The sequence below is a fragment of the Aphelocoma coerulescens genome, assembly GCF_041296385.1.
Source record: "Aphelocoma coerulescens isolate FSJ_1873_10779 chromosome Z unlocalized genomic scaffold, UR_Acoe_1.0 ChrZ, whole genome shotgun sequence".
Taxonomy (NCBI): Eukaryota; Metazoa; Chordata; class Aves; order Passeriformes; family Corvidae; genus Aphelocoma; species Aphelocoma coerulescens.
In genome coordinates this window covers 17,554,689-17,576,203 of record NW_027184085.1, presented here as the reverse complement: position 1 = coordinate 17,576,203, position 21,515 = coordinate 17,554,689, and the positions used below count along the sequence as shown (strand labels likewise).

General features: G+C 38.8%; 1 protein-coding gene across 2 annotated transcripts; it reads left to right on the top strand.

Annotated features, from left to right (window-relative positions):
• Positions 1-713: 713 nt before the first annotated feature.
• MIER3 (MIER family member 3) lies at positions 714-20,505 on the top strand. Of its 2 annotated transcripts, none has more exons than XM_069001077.1 (13): positions 714-909; positions 1,566-1,590; positions 3,809-3,954; positions 5,816-5,950; positions 7,365-7,485; positions 9,682-9,767; positions 9,960-10,032; positions 12,119-12,270; positions 12,722-12,803; positions 14,168-14,259; positions 16,081-16,208; positions 16,398-16,543; positions 16,625-20,505. In XM_069001077.1, exons 1-13 carry the CDS (start codon positions 901-903, stop codon positions 17,080-17,082), a joined length of 1,653 nt encoding a protein of 550 aa, XP_068857178.1. In that variant the 5' UTR covers positions 714-900; the 3' UTR covers positions 17,083-20,505. The 2 variants fall into 2 exon arrangements, with proteins under 2 accessions (XP_068857178.1, XP_068857177.1); XM_069001076.1 differs by having other exon boundaries at positions 721-909; positions 14,165-14,259.
• The last annotated feature ends 1,010 nt before the right edge of the window (positions 20,506-21,515 follow it).

Sequence of the window (21,515 nt, the reverse complement as noted above, 5' to 3'; positions counted from 1 at the left end):
AGGACATCTCATTGATGAATATGAGTACTTCAAACGCAGGTGCCAACAGGATGGTGCTAGACTCTTTTCAGTGGTGCCCAGCAACAGCACGAGATGCAATGACCATAAATTAAAACAAAAAACTTCCACCAAAACATGAGGAAGAACTTCACATTGAGAGTGGCAGTGCACTGGAACGGGCTGTCCAGGGAAGTCATGGAGTCTCCCTTTCCTGAGACATTGAACACCCACCTGGATGTGTTCCTGTGGCAGGGATTTGGACCAGGGGATCTCCTGAGGTCCTTTCTAACCCTAACGATTCTTTGATTTTGTAAAACGGAGTAGATATAACTTGCACATAACAGACATGGCACGCTTCAGATAAAAACACTATAAAGTAAATTTTACTTTCTATTTGCCAGAGCAGACAACGCACACCAGAAAGGCTGAAGGCTTCGGAGTTTTGTTTCATGTTCCTGACACTTCGGGTGTGGGGTGAGTGTAACCACCAGCTCTCCTGCACACCAGCACCCGGTACCGAGGTGACGCGGCCGGGTCCGCTCCAGCTCGACACTCCCAGCCCTGGGTGTCCGAGTCACCCGCTCCCGGCCGGCCCCGAGTGCCCCGCTGGCTGCCCCAGCAGCAGCCCCCGCCGGTAGGGCGGGCGCCCTCTCCGGGCGGGGCCGGGCCGGGGCGGGCCGAGCGCCGTCGCCGGCCGGGGCGGCGCCGCCAGAGGAGGGTCCCGGCGGGTCCCGGTGCTCCCTGCCCCGCCTCCGCCGCCCCGCCCAGCCCGGCCCGTCCCGGCCCGTCGCGGTCCCCCCGCGCCCGCACGGACGGTCCGGTGGGCCCGTGGCCGCCATTGGCTCACGGCGCCATCCGGGCACTCGGCGCGGCGCCGCCGCTCGGCCCCATCGTCCCAATATGGCGGAGGTGAGCGGGCAGAGCGGGCCGGGCGCGGGCGGCTCGCCCGGCGCCCCGCGGAGCCCCGCGCCCGCAGCGCCCCCGCGCCGCCCCGGCACCCCCGGGAGGCGCCCCCGCGGCGGCGCGGCGGGACTGACGGGGCGGCGGGGCCGGGGCGGCCGAGCCTGCGCGACCAGGCCGCGGGGCGGGCGCGGTGCCGGTGTGCGGCCCGCGGGCGGCGGAGGGGCCGCGGGACGGGCCGGCGGTGTCGCCGCTGCGGCGCGGGCCGCGGAGAACCGTCCGGAGGGAGGGAGGAGGAGCGAGCCCCGGGCTGGGAGCGGGGGAGGAGGCGGCGGCCGGTCCGGTCCGTGTCACGTCCCGCCCGGCCGGGGCCGGAGGGAGCGGGAGCGGCGGCCGGGCCTGGCGCGGCCCCTGGGGGGGCCTTATGCCCGGGGAGGCGGAGGGACGGAGAGCGGCAGGCGGGAGCGAGGGACGGAGGGATGGGCGAGGGTGAGCGGGATGGAGCGGCCAACAGGGCGGGACGCTGGGGCTGAGGCTGGAGGGGAGCGGGGGAAAGCGGGGCGGCGGGGAAACGGGGCAGCTCCGACGGCTGCGTGAAATGAAGAGCCCTGCTTGCTGCCGGGCCGCAGGGAGCCAGCTCTCACCTCGCTCTCTTTTCCCTGCAGGCTTCCTTTGGGAGTTCGAGCCCAGGTTCGTCCTCGCCCACCTCCTGCATCGGCACCCGGCTTGTCGCCCGCACGCCGCTCTCTCCTTGCTGCTCCTTCCCAAATTTATCCCCTCGTAGCTTTCCTAAGGCTTCGTGTGCACGCTGTTAACCACCTGCCAGGTTTTTAAGAGGAGATGCGCGCTGTGGAATCCTTCACTTAAGTCCAGTTGCAGTTAGAAATTGACTGCTCAGAACCAAAAATGAAATCAAAGTTTTTAGCACTTTTAAGTCAGCATCTCAGTAAAGCCAGATAGCCTGGAGAGAGACAGCTTCTCTTGCTGCTGATAAGAACAGGCTTATCTGAATTTTTGACTTCTTGGTAGTAAAAGAAAATGTTTGAAATCAGAACAACAAGTAATTTTTATGGCTGTAACTAAATACTGTTAAGGTTCTTTGGAACACATTATATCCAACCAAGCATCGTTAACATCAGCCAAACTATTCTCAAATATTTGGGGGACGTATTTGCTTCTATGCAAATGCATTCTGCGGTGTTTGTCATAATCTTTAGCTACTATGGAATTTCTTGAACTTGTATTTTTCAGTATAGTTTTAAATATTTTAAATGGAGTATTGAACATTCAGAACTACAGGAGAAGTGGAACTTTTTAATGTAAAATCTGTGGAACAGAGCTTCCCCTTGAGTTAAACGGAAAACTAGTTAGAAGAGCAATTACCATCAATAATCTTGAGCACACCCTTATAAATACATGTTACATTAAGGCAGTTGATGCTTTCTTAGAGCTTGAGCAGGATGTGATGGCCAACAGCAGGAGAATTAAACACATAATGTCGTTATTGGAACTGTAGTAGCATTGATGGCATTGATTTCTGAAGGTTCTATGAGACCATAATATGAGTAGCATGTGAAAAAACACTTTTGGCCTGAGTGTTTCTCTGCAGTATGATAGTACAAACTTTGACTTCGCTTGCTTTGTCTTAAGCAAGCTAAACAAAGTTCAATTACCTGCATGTACAGAATGAACATTTACCATAAATGATGAAAAATTGCATTCCGTAAGGTTCAGAAGTCTTGGCATATACAGCTGTCTCTTTCAAGGCTGAAAGCAGTGCAGAGAGGAATACTGCATTATTTTTTGAAGAGGGTTGAAAATTTGTAGCTATTTCCTTCAACACTTTGGAAGAAGTTCCTTGATAGAAATAATTCTTGATAAACCTTCTCATTGATGCTTGAAAGCTAAGGATTGCAACAGAGGACTAGTATGTAAGGGGAAACCAGAAGTGAAAGAGGATTATCCTAATCTGTCTTTTTTCTCCAACCTGAAAGCCATAAAAAAGTGAACATTAAAGAGCAAAGCAACCCTGTAATTTGGTGATTCTTTGCTGTAGGACACTGACTACTGGTGAAGAATATTTTCATCTTCAAAACTTGTTGAATCTAATGATAATCTTTGAAATTACAAAGTGCATTTAAAATAATAGGACTTTTTTGATGACTTCTGAGTATCATCTTCAGTAATGAAAAAGTGTCTGTTGGACCACAGACCTGTTACACTGTCTTGTTAATTAATATGTTCCATTAGAAGCATTTTGTTATTTTTGGTGTATTTTCCATAATATTTCTTGAAACTCTGCTGTGCTTTTTCTTCTAGATCAAGTACTACAAATCAGTTTTATTAGAAGATCCATTTGTCAGGCTAAAGCAATTGGAAGCGAGTCTCACTTTATTTTGCTGTTAGTAGGATGTGAATTCATAACCTAAGTTACCTGTTTTCCAGTGAAAAACTATGCTTGTTACCATATAAATCACATCAATAAAATCAGAGTCTATAGATCACAGTCTTCCAGCTTCTGATATCTTGTGATGCGTGTGCTTTGTATCTTAATGATGATTTCAAGGATGTTTTGAGCAAACTTTTATTCAGTATAATACTAGTTTGGGATTGTACTTCCTGAAACTTTGTTTTACTTGTTTAGGTGCTTCTCCCTAGTATTCTGTTTGTAGAAAGAGAGAAAACTGTAATTTTATTATTATGCTTAAATTATGCTTATTACTTAAAAATATGAAAAGGGAAGGTCGGCTAAAGCAGCTGAATTTGTGAAGTACTTAAGAATTTGTTACTCCACTGAGAGCTGTCACCCTGTTGGTAAAAGAATTCATGCAACTTTTTTTACTGGGATTTAATTTCGTATGATGGTATAGGGAAAAAATTTCTCAAATTAAGGTGTTTTTTTTGATAGTTGGCTCTTTATCATCTGAGGATCATGACTTTGACCCATCTGCTGAAATGCTGGTACATGATTATGATGATGAGCGAACTCTCGAAGAGGAGGAAATGATGGAAGAAAGCAAAAATTTCAGCTCTGAAATTGAAGATTTAGAAAAGGTAAGAGTGACTCTGTCCCTTGTGAAATACCTATTTTAACTTTTCTAGTGAGAAGAACATTCAACCTGTCCTTCAGTTTGTATCGTATAGTGCTGTTTTCTGCAAAAATACATTTGCAGCTTGTTTAAAAGAAAGGTTAGGATGTAGATGTAGCAGTGTATCCTCACAGAAAAGGCTGAACTTAGCTTCTCAAAGGTATTAGTACTCATATATTTTTTTTTATTTAGTAGCACATTTGCTTTGGTAGAGAAATCACTGACGCAGGTTTTAGAGTCCTGTCATCTAAGATCACTTGTATGTTAAAACTGTACAATATGCGTACTATTAAAGTGACATCTAGCTGCATTTCATTATGTTGGTCAGGTTTTACTTTTCCAATATGCAGACAAGCAATCCTGGTTTAGGCATGATGGGTCACAATAATTTGCTATATAAATGATATTTCTGTGTCTTAGTTTCATCAGTTTAGCATTCAGTGGATGTACGAAATAATCAGTGTGCTCTTTGGCTTTTCCTGTTCCTTTTTATTTTCTTCATAAGAAGTTTTTCATATTAACACTTCTTGTTCATCCACGGCAGTACATCACCCATTCTCAATGCCTGCTGAATGCTAAACACCCACAAATTGGTGCTCTTTGCATTACTGTTTGGTGACCCACTTACACCACTCAGCATAACTGCAGGTTTTGGTCAACAGACTTCCAAAAAACTAATTTTTACCATCAAATACAATGCTGTGTTTATGTAGTCCATGTAAAAACAAATTTTCTAAATGTGGAGTTGACAGTGCTTATACTCCCGTTTCTTTTTTTTTTTTTGCCTTTTTTTGCCTTTTTTTTGCCTTTTTTTGCCTTTTTTGCCTTTACAATTAGATTTTTACTGATTGAGCTTGCTGTTATAGTAGTGAAGGAGTTTGCCAGGTCTGATGGTTAAAGTGGAGTTGCTACTCCACAAAGTTCTCTTACTGCTTCTATAATAGAAGAAAGAAGAACTGAGAGACACACGTCTTAAACACTTTATTACTTTAGTTCCTGATCCTGGAAAGACTTGGACATGAGTTTCCATTTACCCATTGTGAAAAATCTTCACAGGACTAAGACCTTGCCTGACTAAAGAAAAAAAAGCAATTTAATCAGTGTATGAGTTCAACAGTAAATTTATAGAGTTATAACTTTCAAAGGTATAAATATTTGGAAATATTTTTGATACTTTGATGTCTTGAACCAGGTAACTACAAAAAAATCTTCACTGTTTTTTGTTTTATTAATTGTATTAGGATGTAAGTATGATGACAGTTACTAGAATCACTTGATCAAAAGCTACTGGAAAAGACAAGTCAAAAATCAAGCCTTTCTCTTGATTTTTGCCTTCTCTTGGCTGTCTTTCTTCTGTTACCTTGTCAATGGTTAATATAAAATACATTGTGCAGGAGATGAAAGGAAAGGCTTTAAAGTTGCTATATTGGTTTACTTTTGTGGGGGTTTTCACGTGTGCAGCTGTAGCTATGTAAGAATAAAGTCTTCAGGGTTTTCTGTATTTCTCTTAAAGAAATATTGATAAATCGTGTTCTGCAGTATCAATCAGACAGGGAGCAAATTTTTAATACTTACTCTTTAGTTTCATCCAGTAAAATGTTTTCCCCAATAGCTTGACAGGACTTCACTACACGCCAAGAGACATGTTTATGAATTACTGTTATCATAGAATCACCGTATCTTAAACCTTTAATCATTCCTGCTTTCAGTTGAGTTTTTCTTTGGTTTTTATTTCTGTTCTTCAGAGTATGTCTTACCTTCTTATGCCTGAACTGTTTACAAGTAATTGGCTATATATTGAAGTGTTGTAATTCTTCTTGTATTAGGAAGGAAACATGCCACTGGAAGATTTACTAGCATTCTATGGCTATGAACCCACAATTCCAGTTATGCCTGGTTCCAGTGCAAATAGCTCTCCAAGTGAACTTGCAGATGAACTTCCAGATATGACTCTAGATAAAGTAAGTCCAGAACCATTTTTACCTGAATTGTTTAAAAGCAGAAATCCCGGTGGCCTTAAATTATGTGTCATTATCTCTTGATATTACAAAATACGTCTCTTGTTATATTTGATATATATTGTTACTCTGGGATCCTACCTTTTCATGGATATTGGGCATCTAGTTCTAATAATGACAGTTTCAAATGTATAGCAATTTCAGTGTTACTATATTAGTACAAAAGAAAAATAAGTATGTCAACAGTTCTTCTAAAACACATGCAAAGAACATTTAAGTATGAGGTTTGTTAGTTGTTTTGGGTTTTTTTTTAGTTAAGAAGTGGGATTTTTCGATAATGTATGTGATGTCCAGAAATAACTTTGACTTCCACCACATATCAAGTACCAAAATGGTATGAAAATAATTTGAAAATGCACTCTTGATTGCTTTGGAATTTTATTTTCAAATGCATATCATTTAGGAAGGTCTCAGCTTTGAGGAATGAGAGAGAGGTTGTTTTATGTGTGGTGACTACATGTGTTGCATTGCTGATATAAAAACCTGAAACTTCAGCTTTTGTGGTTTGCAAGTTAACTTTAAATTCTGAGATTGTATTCTGATTTTTGTTACAAAGCATGTGCAGCTTGTAGTTGAGCTTAGAAAGTATGCAAGTAGTAAGTATATGTCTTTTATTTTTCCTGTATGATGTAATGGTAAACTCCACAGAAAGAAGGGTATAATGATGGCTCTGCACATCTGATTCTCGTTAGGATTCACGATTGTGTTGAGGCTACAAAAATGTAGTTGGCTTGTTGTCTAATACAGTTCTTTCCCTTCCAAATCTCAGTCAGAGGGGTTCAAACATGTCTGCTAGTGGACGCAGTGTGCTTTTTCTTTCTTAGTATAATTTCTTTAACCTACAAAAACATCAGATTTTTTTGTGTTTTGGGAAGTTGTCTATTATTTGGAACTATTCCTCTCAGCAAAAGTCTACAAAAAACCTGGCTGGGTTTTTTTTGTTTGGTTGGCTTTTTCCCCAGAGTTTAGGGGGCAGTAGGCTTCTAAAGCTTCAGTATATCTGTGATGCAAAGAATGACAGAATGCTAAATATGTGAGGCAGTTTCCATTGGTGTTTTTTACAGCAAGCAATTGGAGGAACATCTGAGATTGATGCTTACAAAAGTTAGTTCTTGTGCATCTGTTTTAATAGGAGACAGAGGGGGAATGAACCGCTATGTTTGACTCTGAAATGAATGGTTGTATTCTTAGAGTTAGTAGGAGCAAACTAGCTTTTTAATTAAGGGAGTATGGTCAGCTAAATTTTCTTATGGTAAGGTAACTCATTTTAATTAATGAGGTTTACAGTTGGCTGAATCTAAATGCTTACCAGTCCATAGTCACTCTGAGGTTTTATTTTTTTATTTTAATGATACAGGAGGAAATCGCTAAAGACCTCTTGTCGGGTGATGATGAAGAAACACAGTCCTCTGCTGATGACTTGACACCATCAGTTACTTCACATGAGGCTACTGACTTCTTTCCTCGGCCATTAAGATGTAGGAAACCTGATTTTGTAATAGTACTCAAAAAAGTCATAGCGTTATATATAGCTTCATATCTTAAAACACCAAAATTGAGGAGTACTGCTCACTGTACCAGGAGTTGAGAAACAGTGCTTTGCAGGATGTTGTACATGAACATTGCCTTTGGGTTGGTATTATTGATTACTTAAAAGACTCATATTTGGTTCTGTGCTCAAAGCACAAGTAAAATTAATTTCTCTATAAATACAATGACTTCATAATCAGTAGTTAGTACAGTATTGAGGAACACCCGTCATGATTTTCAATATGTTAGTGAATTATATGAATATGTAACCCATTCTTTTAAATTAGTGTTTCTCTACTAAAATTTTTGCTGCTGCTTTTAAGCCAGTGACTTCTCCGTGCAGCCTGTGGATGTGAACTGGGACGCAGTGTCTTTGTGATTATTTCCCTTCACACATTCAACACTTTTCCATAGGACTTCATGGGGTGAGCCAAAGTAGTTTTATATGGGATGGGGCCTGTAAACCCATGACCACCAAAATTTCACTATCCATGGAGCTATGATGGGAAAGATCTGAGAACCAGTGGTTCAGTTATCCAACCTGGATGAGATATTCCTGATTGCCTGTTGCATCTCATTTGTTCACCTGTGTCCTAGAGTTAGAGCAGTGTGGAAGACTTTTACCACAGTTTTAATTTGGCAAGTATCTTAAGGTATTCCATGGGGGATTTCATTCCTCTAGAGGAGGGGGGGATAAAGGGAAAGTGCTGCCTCAGTCACCAGCAGTCATAGCCCTTTGCATGCTGCTGTCTGATAAATGCAAGACATTTGTATTGAAAGAGAGATACAAAAAACTTAAAAATTATAATGCCCCTTTTTCAGTTAAACAAACTTCAAAACATGCTGGCACTTGGGAACTGTTAAGAAATACGACATTTTAAATGTGGCAGCTTCATACAAAAAAAGTTCTCAGCTCCTCATCTGTATTGAGGATTAAGAAGCAGTCATCTTTGTTCTCAGCTGTCATGGTCTTCTTTAAAAATGTTACTTTGTTAGAACATTAAGCCAGACATTTTAAAATCAAATATCCACCATTTCAGGGAAGATGTCAGTTCTCTGTGATTTGGCAGTCCCATCTTTTTTCTGGTCTTTGTCCATCTCCCAGATTCTAAGATAACATAAGTTTTAAGATATGCATATCTAATACATAACATAGACTGTTTCATTAAGTTTACATTAATTGGACAAAATAATTGCCTGTGATTGTCTAGGCATATTGTTCCATTCATTCAGGTTAGCTCCTTGCTTGCTACTTGTAAAACCAAAGAGAGAGTCTGGTGATTTTAGTCATGACTACAGAAGAAGAGCCTCAGTCCATACAGTCTTGGCCATTGTCTCTGATGTTCATGACGTTTTAGTTGTGATGAAGCTGATACTTCAGCCCAGTTTGTTTTTTCTGATGTTGGAGAATACAAAATAGCTGTAATCATGTCAGAACTGTAGATTTCATTCTGCTGGGGATTATACAACTATAAAAATAGAACTGCTTCAGAACATAATACCATAGCATTCCAGATTCTAAAATATGAGTTACTCTATGGAGTAATGTATTTGTGCTGTTTGGAGGGCTCTGCTGTATTTCTTCCTAAGTGAAGGAAAAAAAAAGATTAAAGAGGAATAAGCAGTCTTTTGCTGTCTTTTATTTATTCCATTTTGTGTGTCTCTCCTGTATCTTCATTGCGTGCTAAGGCAGCCTGGTTTAAAGGAATGTTTTGAATGCCCATTAAAACTTCTGATGAAAGGTTTTAGTAGATAATAAAGGCATGCCTTCAGCTTTACTCTCTTTGTGATTAACCTGAGGCTATGTCATAGCCCTGGAAGTTTTCTGTTTTTTCTCTAGGTATAAGCTTTTATTGAGAAAATCAACAAAAAAAAATTGTCTCATTTCCATTTGACTGTTAGAAATACAGTAGATTGTGTCATTTGCAATGATGAGAAATGTTTCAGTTCTGCAGTATACAAGTATCAGTGCGTTCTGACTTCATTCTAGTTTGGTTTTGATAGAAATGTGAATCAATAGACACACAATAAGTGTCTCCTTGAGTAAGAGCAGGTGCTCCTTTCAGAAGTAAATGATATCTTGTAGTTCTGTGCTTGAACAGAAAATTCTTCGTAGCTAACAGCAAACTTTTTTGTGTCTGAAGCAAACACCACTTACGATGGAGATAAGGAATCTGATGGTGAAGATGTAGAGGCAGACAATGGTAATTCATCTGAAGATTTGAGAAAGGTAATAATTATATTTTTTAAAAGTTAAAACTTTGGTGTTAAGAAAAATCCATTAAGAGTTTTAGTATGTATCTAAAATAGCACCTTCATTCAGGAATTCTATGTCACGTGCCAGGTTAACGACATTTTTTAATACTTCCATACACAAAATATTGTTAATAACTTTCTCTCTTCATTTTTATTACATTTTCAGGAAATAATGGTTGGTTCACAGTACCAGGCTGAAATTCCAGCTTACCTTGGCAGATGTAGAGATGATGAAAAGGGTCAGTTCTTCTTTTACTTCTTATTTTATGTTTATACATAGCACTTGATGGAAAAATGTTATTTAAATTTGTAAGGTCAATTCAGTTCCCTAGCTGAAGTCTCAGAGACCATTAAAAATAAGGCACTAGAAAATTGAAGTAGCACAACTATATACTTAAATCTCAGAAATGTGTCTTTTCATCTTGGAGAGGACATTCTTAAGACAAAATTGGAGGGTTAATTCTGAAGTATCCAGTAATATTAGGAGGCAACCAACTGTAGGTCAAGAAGGGAGTCTGTCATTGGAGAATCGTAGCTAGTTTGTGAGCATGTAACTTAGTTTACACTGAAGATGTTCAAAACAGCCTTTTGCCTTGGGTGGTTTTTTTTTGGCAGGTAAAATCATGTGAGTTACAAAATTAATATGGAAAACAAAGCAGTAAGCTATTTTAAATTTCCTTGTATAGGTCCTGATATACTGTCTCCCGTGCAAATTTAGGTCAAAAACTGCAGTTGTGCTAGAGTGGAAAAAAGAGCTTTATTTAATAGAGTTTTATTTTGTTTCTTTAGAAACCAGCATATAGTTGTGGAATTAAAAAGGCAAATAATGCAAAAAAATTTGCTCATAGCTGGAAAAGCTATGAAATTAAGAAATGGGTAGGGTGATATAATAATAAATGAAGGGCATTCTGGTTTTTTTTTCTGTAAATTTTTGATATTCTCTAAGGTGCTTGTGTTCTGTTACTGTAACATTTAATGGGGATATTATTTGAGTGAATTGTATTGAGTCTTTTTAACATTGCCACCTGCTCTTTTGAGGAGAAGTCCTTTGCAATAGAGAAGAAGAATGTTTGGTAGGGATGGAGCTGGAAGTGTTAGGAAGCGAACATCTCCTGTGTTGCTTAAGATCTAGGAGAGCCTCCAATTTTTTAAGATTCAAGCATGATGCTAATGGGTTCCAAGAAATGGAGGAGTAAGGACTGGATTTATGTGGGTGATTCTTTTACTATTTCCACATCTTGACTTCTCCTCAGCCATGAACTAAGGAAGTGCTAATAGCTAGAGGATGACCAAGGAGGGGTTAATCTGATAATTTTCTCTGTAATGAGCTGGTAGTAGAGAGAACCAGTGAAAGTCTGATATCATAGCCAAGAGCGAAGGGGTACCTCCCACCTGAGAGGGCTCAAGGAGTATCTTTTGAGTCATGGTCTCCAGGAAAAAGCACTGTGTGGTCTTCGTTGATAAACAAAGCTGAAGAGGAGTGTCAGTAGCACTCTGAAAGGTTGGGCTTGGTTGTAGGGGTGGAGGATTCTATGAAAGCCTTTTCTGTACTCCTTGAAAAGCTTGTGATGGCAAACAGGGACTTACATTTGTGCTATGTAGTCCCAGCTACCAGAATTGTGCTAGAAAGCAGTTTTGCTCTCCTATGAATTTTACACTTGAACATGTCTGTCTGAAAGCTTTCCATGTTGTTAAGCCGTAAAAGAAGTTTCAGAGGTGTCATTCTATTCCTCATCTTAGCCTAATGTTGTTTCCTGCAGTTTTAGGAGAGCTTTGAGCATCTCCTTCTTTTCTGCTGTAACAGCCATTATGACTTTGTGTTTGAATTAAGTAACTCAAATTCTCTATTGCCAAGAGACTACATGAAGATGTGCAGTGGTAATCACATCTGTTGATCAGAGTAAAGGATTTACAGTTTGATCTAGTGTTGAAACATATGCACAGACTGACAAAGGTTCAGGTCAACTCTTGTGCACTTTCAATATATCATCCTTGAAATTAACTATCTGAGAGTTGCAGACATCATTTCAGTGTATTGTGGAGAACAGTACACCCTAATCACTTCAAAGCATTCAACATACCAAGTTCTCAGCAGCATTCAGTTGCTAATGAATGGAAAAACAAATCACCACATTGCCATATAATAATTCATAATTTTTGGCAAATTTTAGTTGAAAATTACTAAATAGCCCAAGTGATCTGCAGTTTAAAAGTGGTGTGATTTGATTACTTCTTTTTTACTGGTCTTTGTATTTGTGAAATAGCTTTTAATGTTACAGCCTTAAAAATGTTATAACTGGCATTAATGGATTTCTATTTTATCAGTTTATGAAAATGAAGACCATTTACTTTGGAAACCCGATGTGATCTCAGAAAGTAAAGTTAAAGAATACCTTTTTGAAACCTCCTTAAGAACAGGAAATGAAAAAATGATTGGCAGAATTCCTGAAGGACTACATACACGGGACAATGAACAAGTAGGTTTTATAGGCTGTTCCATTTGTGACACAGCACTTGGTAATTAACATGTGGTCTCTTTCTCTGCTTTGCATTATAAAGGCACCACTACTCAATTTCTTCATTCCTTAGTTGGATATTATTGGGTCAAGATCTTACTTAAAATTTTTAAGCACATGCTTAAAAATATTGAGTATTTGAATGTTGGCAGTGTTGTGATCTGTGGTGTTTCTGATTGTCATACTGTTGACAAATCCAGCCTTTTTAATAATTGCATATAATGTTTTACATTTTTTAAAATTAAATCTTGCCTTTGGGTGGTTTGGGTTGTTACTTTTAAATTTTCATCATGTGTAAAGATAAATCCTTTTTTTTTTTCATTAGATATGTTTACTGGAACACTGATTTTGGAGGTTTGTATTGGATATTAGAAAACTCTGACTCTTTCTAAAGACTTTTCCTATTTTATAGGCGCTGTATGAACTTCTTAAAAGTAGCCATAATGTTAAAGAAGCAATTGAGAGATACTGCTCAAATGGAAAGGCATCTCAGGGTAAGAGAATACCTGGTTTGTCAGTAAAGTGTGTTTCCAAAAAAAAAAAAAAGGTTTCATGGAAAACCCTTGAGTAGGAATCAGATTATCAAGCACATCCCTGTCATGATGACTTTAGCACAAATTAGATATAATCTGACAGTCAGCCAGCTGGAAGTTCTGCTACAGAAGTTTGCAGTTGGTAGAAAGGTTTGCTTTTGACCTTCCTTTCTTTCCGCCACTGCTGTTGTAACAATGAAACAGGTTGTGGTTCTGCTGCCATAAAGCAGTTCTCACCCACTGTGTAGTATCTCTTCGCAATTGTGATTGATTACAGTCTGATGACATTTGTACCAAAATCAGGAGGACATAGCTGGGTACATAAATAAGCCCCACTCCATTCCTTGCTGTGCTAACATTTGTGCTGTGCCAATCCTAAATGGATTCTGTTGTACAGTTCCATAGGGCATGGAGAGATTTGCTTGAGTCTCCTTGGAAAACAGGATTCCATCTTGTTTGTCCCTATTATTTATTAATCCCTTAAATGAAAACCAGAGTCTGTCATTTAACAAAGATGGTTCTTTGTTCTTTATTTTTGGCTGGATCACGTTAAGTATAGTCTCAGTCAGTTTGTCCTGTATGGCTGCCTGACCTAGGCTCAGTGCTGACTGAGCTTTTACACCTTTTCCAGGAGTCCACTACCTCACCAGGGGGTTTATAAGATCAGGTAGGATGTTGTATGTTCTGGGGAGTCTATTTCATGCTGGATCCCTCGGCTTGCTGTGTCAGGTTGGAGTTGTCCTTTTGATGACAGTTCACCCCATCCTGTTTCTCAACTGTGATTTACAGTGCCGTGCACCAAGGCTGGCACTCGGGCTGGTAGCTGGCTCCTGGGTCAGACATGGCCCAGGCTCCTGAGTGCCTGAGAGGGTGTGGGCCTAGCACTGTTCCTGTGGTTTGCACAGCAGGGCTGAGCTCTCTCAGGCTTCCTTCTCTCCTTTTTCCAACAACCACTGTTCTTTGTGTCCTGTGTAACAAGAAATATTGAGAAAAATCATCACACCACCTCAGTGATATTATCGGACACTATTTTTTGATGACAGACTTACTAAGAAAAATAAACCTTTCAAATAACCTTTGCCCTCAAGGATGAAAGATTTCAGAAATCAAGCTCTTCTAGATGATTCTTTGTAAAGAAGAATGTTAGATTTCAGGTAGGATAGCTTCTCAGTAGGGGAAATAACATGAATCTACATAACTGAGTTCCTTTTTTTTTTATTAAATGCATTTGGATATTCGTCCATTAGGAACAAAAATTTTATTCTTTGTCAGAGGTTAGTGAGTAAAATCAAGTTTCTCATGCTACTTTTATAATTGTCTAGAAGAGATGACAGCATGGACAGAAGAAGAATGCAGAAGCTTTGAAAATGCACTTCTGATGTATGGAAAAGACTTTCATCTCATACAGAAAAACAAGGTTAGTATTCTACAGTTAAATGGAAGAGTTGGTAAATGGTATGATACTTAAACTATGTGAAGGCAATCTCTTTGTCAGAAGCCATGCAAAAGAGGGAAAAAGAAGCATATTAAAATAAATTTGGCATTTTTGAACTAATTTTTCCTTTCCCTGCATTAATATTTCCAAATGTCATTGGAAATATTAGGCATTGCAAGATAGGTCAATATATTATCTCTGAAATCAGCTTATGTTAACATTACTTCTATTTATGCATGTGCATTACAATTCAACTTAAATTTGTGCCTTTCCTGAAAGGGAACAGTATTTCTGTACTGTGGCTGTAGGAGGGGAGAATGCATGTTTGCCTAATTTGTTTTGCCACCAGGAAGGTGCAAGTTTACAGAATCAGGCTGAGCTCTGTGTTTTCATGAAGTGTAGTCATCCATAATACTCTCTTTTCTGAGCCAAAAAGGAGTTCTAATCTTGGTCTGGATTGCTTCTGATTGACTCTTCTGTGCCTGAAGAATAGGGCTTTTTAAAATTTTTTGTTATCAAAAAGCAGCAGTTGACAATATCATTGTTTCCAAATTTCCTGTATATCTCCTTTATACTTTTGATACTACATTAAAGGGTTTTTTTCTTTAGGAGTCTGCTTGTTTTTATTGCATTTCAGGTAAACTTCATAGGGTTGTGGTTGCTCTTCAACAACTGTCTGCTGGTCTTGCCCACTACCTGGTTTAACCTATCCTAAGTAATTTGGGTGGTTCAGATTTTAAATGGACTTTACAAATAAAAATTAATGCATCAGAGATTAAAATATATTTTCCAACACGGAACAAAACACGTGTATCACTATGGACTAGAATTTGTCTAAGAAATCTCCTGGGTTTTTTTCCCAGGTAGAAGGCCAGAAAGTTTAGGGAAGGTTCTGGGATCCAGCATAAGGTAACGTCACTTGTGTACAGCAGGTATCTGCTAGAAAAGATTAACAGGGTGGAGGAGCTTAACAAGATGTGTTTCCTTATCACTGCACTGCAAAGCTTTGTTAACTGGGACTTTATGCATTAGCATGTGGACACCTGTTAATTTCCTCCCCTGCCTGGTATGTCTGTGCCTAAACTAGCAAGGTTTACTACTGCACCCAAGGCATTTTGGATTCGCCACTGATGTCTCTATATGTTTACTGCCAGATTGTATTGGATAGAGTTGTATATTTTAGTTGTAAAGCTGGAACTGTGGGTGATGTGATGATGATTTGAAGTGTTTCTGCATCAAAAAGTGGATATAAGTAGAAGTAATGAATGACTTTTTCTCCAAGAATCTGACTTCACATAGCAACCTCCATTTTGGGGAAAGAGACAAACAGTTAACATAGATGAAAATGAGTCTTTTCAGTCCTTTATACCTTCTCAACAAGACCACAGTTTTATTTTGTTTAAGCAATTGCTGTCGTGATTTGACAGCTCTCTTGTTGCCAAAGCCTCAATGGTTCTGGGCTTTCCCCAAAGGAATATGTACCCACAGTCTTCTGTGCTTCACTTCTCTTAGGTCATTAATTTGCTCAGCTTTTGCCATCCTAAGGGAGGGCATATCTTACAGTTTAAAAAATGTTTTTATATATATAAGTACTTCAGATGTAGATAGAGTTTCAATCTAGTTTGAAAAAAAATGTAGTAACATGTAGAGTAGAACAAATGTAATACTTGAAACAGTAAGGCTGTTTGAAGTCTGCAAAGATTTGTTCCAGAACAATTAGACCTAACAATATTGCAGGATTGGGAATTGGGAAGATGACAAGTCTTTGCATTAATCTTATAAATTCTTCTTGTTGCCCTTTAGGTAAGAACCAGAACAGTTGCTGAGTGTGTGGCTTTCTACTACATGTGGAAGAAGTCAGAACGTTATGATTACTTTGCTCAGCAAACAAGATTTGGAAAGAAGAAATACAACCATCATCCAGGAGTTACGTAAGTAAAATGTTCTTGGAATGGGTTTTCTGTTGCAAATCAGAAATGTAGAAGACATCCCCCCCCACCCCTCTTATGTCATTGCAGTGTAAAGCTTCAGTGGCTATGGCAACTGAAATTAAACCTATCATCATTTATAGGTTTTGTTTTCCAGTTATATAATACCTGATGGATGCAATATTCTTTTAGGGACTACATGGATCGTTTGGTAGATGAAGCAGAATCCCTTGGTGGAGCAGTGCATTCTTCAGCCTTAACATCTAATAGTCGAACAGAAAGCATTCCTGATCAACAGCTAAGCATTCTAAACTCTATCACTGCCAATGAGTTGACAGGTAAATCAAGAAAAAAAAAAATCTTGGTTGGAACTACACAAACAGCTATTTCATTTGCATTTGTGTTCATCTGTTTTCCAGCACTGACCAACAGTGTAGCTACAGTCTGCCACACTTCAGATGTGAACTGCCTGGATGACGCCTTCCCTCCCATGGACAGCTTACCTCGAGCACCAGTTAATCATGTGCCTGTTGGAACAGAAGAATTACTTAACTTGCCTAGCAATGGTGAAAGTGATTGTTTTAATTTATTTGAGACTGGCTTTTATCATTCAGAGCTAAACCAAATGAACATGTGCAGTGAGGAGGCAGAAAGACCTGCGAAGAGATTGAAAATGGGGATTGCTGTCCCAGAATCTTTTATGAATGATGTCTCTGTAAATAACCTTGGTGTGGACTTCGAGAACCACACACACCACATTACCAGTGCCAAAATGGCTGTTTCAGTGGCTGACTTCAGCAGTCTATCTGCAAATGAGACAAATGGTTTTATCAGTACCCACACTCTCCACCAACATGCTGCCCTTCACTCAGAATGACTGTGGAAACCTAAACAAACAGTGGGTACTTTATGCAGTAGTAGTAAACTTGATGGGAGCTATCAGGTTTGCTTAGTCTTTCACTGGAAGTTTGAACTTTATGACATCAGTGATGTCTTTGTATGTATAGAACTATATCTTGATTTATCAAGAGTAATTTCTTTTTTCAGTCCATAAATGTGGAAATGTCATAGGATGTGTGGCAGAGTTTGGGACTAAGAGAACTCTGTGGTGCAGCTTTAAGCTCTGCTTCAGTTTTTTTTCTAAAGCCTGTAGACGAAGGCCACCGTTTCAAAACCAGCACAGAAGTTCTGAACAGATGGAGTGGCTTTTTTAGTCTAAGTTACTTTTGCCGTAATGGATGCAGTGGAGTAACAGTGTTTACAGGTACCGATCCTGATCCCTGCTCAATGTAGCATTTTTTTTCCCCCCTTATAAAGGCAGGGATGGGTTTCTTTACTTTAAACTGCACAAACATACAAGGATGTTTTTTAAATGGAACCTTCTCTCATGTGATACTAAACTAGAGCACTTCAGTTTACAAAACAGCAAATTCATGTTGGTGGAAGCTAGCACAAGGGACTTAAGATGAGTAAAGTGAAGATCTACACTTGAATGCTGTTGCAAAATTAAAGGTCATGGCTACCTTACACAGAAGTAATCATGCTGCCATAGATGTCTGTGTACTTTAAACTTATTGGCTTAAACAGACGAGTTTCAGGCTATATTGTATTTGGATGGGGTTTGTCCACAATTTTGAAGAGTAATGCAATCGTGTACCATACCTTTCCTAAGGCAGCTGATGTATAAAGCTACAGTCTGCACACCTTAGGATTTACCACTAAACAGTCTACGTTTGGAAGACATCTTAAGTTGTTTGGAGCACTGCAGTTCTAAGAGTTACAGTTCTGAGGGACTATCTAGTTTATATAGTAATAGTAGAACCTTGAAGTACATGCTTGAAAGTTTTTATTTAGTGTGGATTGCATTTATTTTTTTTGGCAAGTCGTTGGCTTCAAAATGGCACTTCACTTCCTTGGTCAAATAGGAAGGGATGAGTAAAAATGCATCCCATAAAAGCAAGTATTTAACTGTATTACATTTTTTTTATTTTGAACATTGAGTGCAATTTAGCCATCCAGGAAGTTTGTCTTGCAAACATTTGTTCCAGTTGCTGCAGGAACCAAGCATAGTGTTGGTATGTAACATGTTGTAGCATACAACTTGCAGGGTGTTCTAATGAAAGCCTGAACCTCACTTCAGTAGGATTACCCCTTTCCCCTCCATACTTTTTCTTTGCACTGTTTGTATTACAAATTTAATTGCCACTAATTTGTTTTCATTATTCAAGCAATTAAGTTTGCATTGTTGATATTTTTAATAGTTGCTTCAAGGTTGTGCTGAGTAATTAGAAAGTAGTGAGTTTAATATTTGAAAGGGAAGAGGGTATTTATTATGCATACTGTGAACTGCATTGACATCCTGATTTTCAGATGCAGCATATGGAGTTTTCTTTACAGCATTGTAATGAAGATTGCTTTGAAGTGTTTATGCAATAGCACATTTACCATATTAAAAACAAATTAGTTTAGCACAGTGGACAAAAGTAGATATAATTTTGTAATCAGTTCTTAACTTAAACATCTGAAATATTTAACTTTAGTAAGTACACAGTAAATAACGGGTAGCCTTGGCCCTGTGTTGTATCCTTGACATTTTTCGCCAAGTTCTCAGCTTCTTACTGCTGTGTTTTGTGCTGAACTTTGTACCTTGTTTCTTTTGTTTATGAATCAACCCATTTTAAGTAATTTTGTAGAATTCTGGCCATAATCTTCCATTGTTATACATTCAAGTTTATCTATGGGTTTACAGTGAGTGGCTGGTCTGTATAAAAATCATACAAAGATGACTGAATGCTTATACCAGTTGCACTTAAATGAACATGCCCATTTTCATTAGCTGATGCAGTAATATACTCAGTTTATCTATGCATTGCTGGGCTCTTAATGTAGGCAGAGACTTGTCTAAGGCTTGGGTTGTCAGCAAGTTGAATGGACACTTTAGTTATTTAATAAAGACTTTGACCAAAATTCAGAAAATGGTATGAGAGAAAAATGATTTCTGGGTAGTCTAATATAAATGCTGATCTTATTTAGCCTGTTGGCTAGCTAGCTGGTATCGTTTACTTTTAATTCCTTGTTAAAATGAGGCAATAATTTGCAAGATTTCGTAAATATGTAAATTCTTCATATCTTTTTAGATATCTCTTTCGATATTTTCTGACTACTTCTGTGTATAGTAACATTTTTGTGCATGCTTGATGTGACATTCATAAATTTGTACCACTATGACTTTATCCATGTAAAATAGCTATTTATTGAACTTTTCTTTAAAAAGCTGGACTTAATTTTTTCTCTCAGTTTAAACATTTAAATGGAGAACTTGTTACTGTTTATTAAAAGAATTGTGTTTTGAAAGTCAGCATGGAGATAACTGAATTGCCACCATATGAAGAAATTACAATGCTTTGGCTATTACATGGTGAAGCACAATTCTTCTAACAAACTGTGATGAATTCTTTGTCCTTTGCCATGTGTTTTCTTCATACAAACAAACCAAAAAATCCATAATGGGCAATTGCAGTGTTGGTAAATGTATCCTTTTTATGTACAGGGAATCTGAAGAGGGTAGCAGATTCATTTAGAAGTGTAACTGGTGCTGTGATTATAGCAATACCACAGTTGGTCACACGTCATCTTCCCATGCTAGGTTCTTAAGTGTTTAGTCTTCCTCTTGCAATGGTCAAACTGCTGAATTTACTTGAAGGATGTACAATACAATACTGTTTCAAAAATATGAAACTCTGTACAATTAGGTCAATGAATCGTGCAATTGAGAGTCAAAAATATAGGAAAACTTCAGTTCAAGTAGGACACAGTGATACTGCTTAATTTTACCAAAGTCTCTAGTGAGTATTTCAACTTTGAATGTAAACTAATGGATAAACTGACCAACAGGGACACTATTGGCCCAGCATTACAAGCACATTGTCTACAGACAGGGAAATGAAATACAGTGATTTGTAAGATAATGACAAGGTTACTATTTTTATTATTCCTATTTTTCATTGAAAGAAGGAGGAAGATGCTATCAATTGTACAATAAAGTATGAATGGTTATAGTCTTCCTAATAAAACAGAGATTCCAATTATTCTCAGTTCAAAGTTAACTACCCTGTGCATAACAACAAATCAAGTGACAATCGGAACATGTTTTAGTATCAGATGTTCAAGAGGAAGTCGCTGTTGTTGCATTGGTTTTAATATTTGTACATAAACACTGATTTTTTTGAGCATTATTTTGTATTTGTTGTACTTTAATACCTGGTGTACAGTTCCAGAAATAAATGTCTGGAAACCTTTCTTTACTTGTAAAGCTCTTCATGCATCTGCACTGTGTTTGCTACTTCATTTCCAGAGATATGTAGCAGTAACTCAGAATGTACTTTAAGAACTCTGGGTACCACCAAAGCACATGCTACCACACACCTGATGGTGCACAGAGGAGTGAAAAATGCAGCATGCAGTGATGCAGGTAGCTACTGAGTAATGGTTTTCCTCAGACTTTTGAAACATTATGGCTGAAGTACAGCAAATCTTAGGTGGGACTTAAATGTAGCTTCAAAGTGGCACATCGAAGCAGTGTCACCCAGTGTTCAGATTACACTGTAAGCTGTGAGGAACACGTATCTGTTCTGTGTGGGAAGAAAACTTGCCCAAATTCGTAAATCCATGTCAAACTGGATTACAGCTGTGAATACAAAAATTTTACTTGGCTTAGGCCTTGATGTTGAAATGCTTCTTGCCCTGATTCTCCTGTCCTTCAAGACAACAAGCCTTAATCTTGGACCCTGAAAAGCTGTAAGATCTTGCATACCAATTCTGTCAAATGCCAGATGGAGTTAGTGGAGTTCTTTCCTAAACCCAGCATGCTTGCTTTTACAGTGGCTGGCACAGTAAATCTTCAGGTGAGAAATTACTATTTTTTTAATTAGGAGTGCCAGCTGATACAATTCTGAACAGCAAAAGTTGTGATTTGCCAAGTCATGAGCTTTGCTTCCCCTGATGGATACAAGGGTGTTTTTCTGATGATGGTCACTAAAATCTGCCAAACAAAATACCTATCCAAAACACTTCTGTTACAAGCTACACCTCGCTTTTTTTTTAGTTGTTTAGCATAATGATTGATGTTAGAATAAATGATAATGACTGACCCCATCTAGTTCTTGTTTTGATGCAACTAATTGTTAGCCTTGCAGTGCTGTAGTCTTAAAAATGGTTCTAGTCTAGTATATTTTTATTTAATGTAAACTTCTCCCCTCAACTCAGTTACTTAACTTACATTTCCATTTATGTAGGAAACATTAGATTCTG

Bases quoted from the DNA above. Each gene is read 5' to 3' on its own strand.
- MIER3 (XM_069001076.1), top strand. The intron at 9,768-9,959 runs GTAATAATTATA...TTACATTTTCAG, and splicing joins CATCTGAAGATTTGAGAAAG to GAAATAATGGTTGGTTCACA. The intron at 10,033-12,118 runs GTCAGTTCTTCT...CTATTTTATCAG, and splicing joins ATGTAGAGATGATGAAAAGG to TTTATGAAAATGAAGACCAT.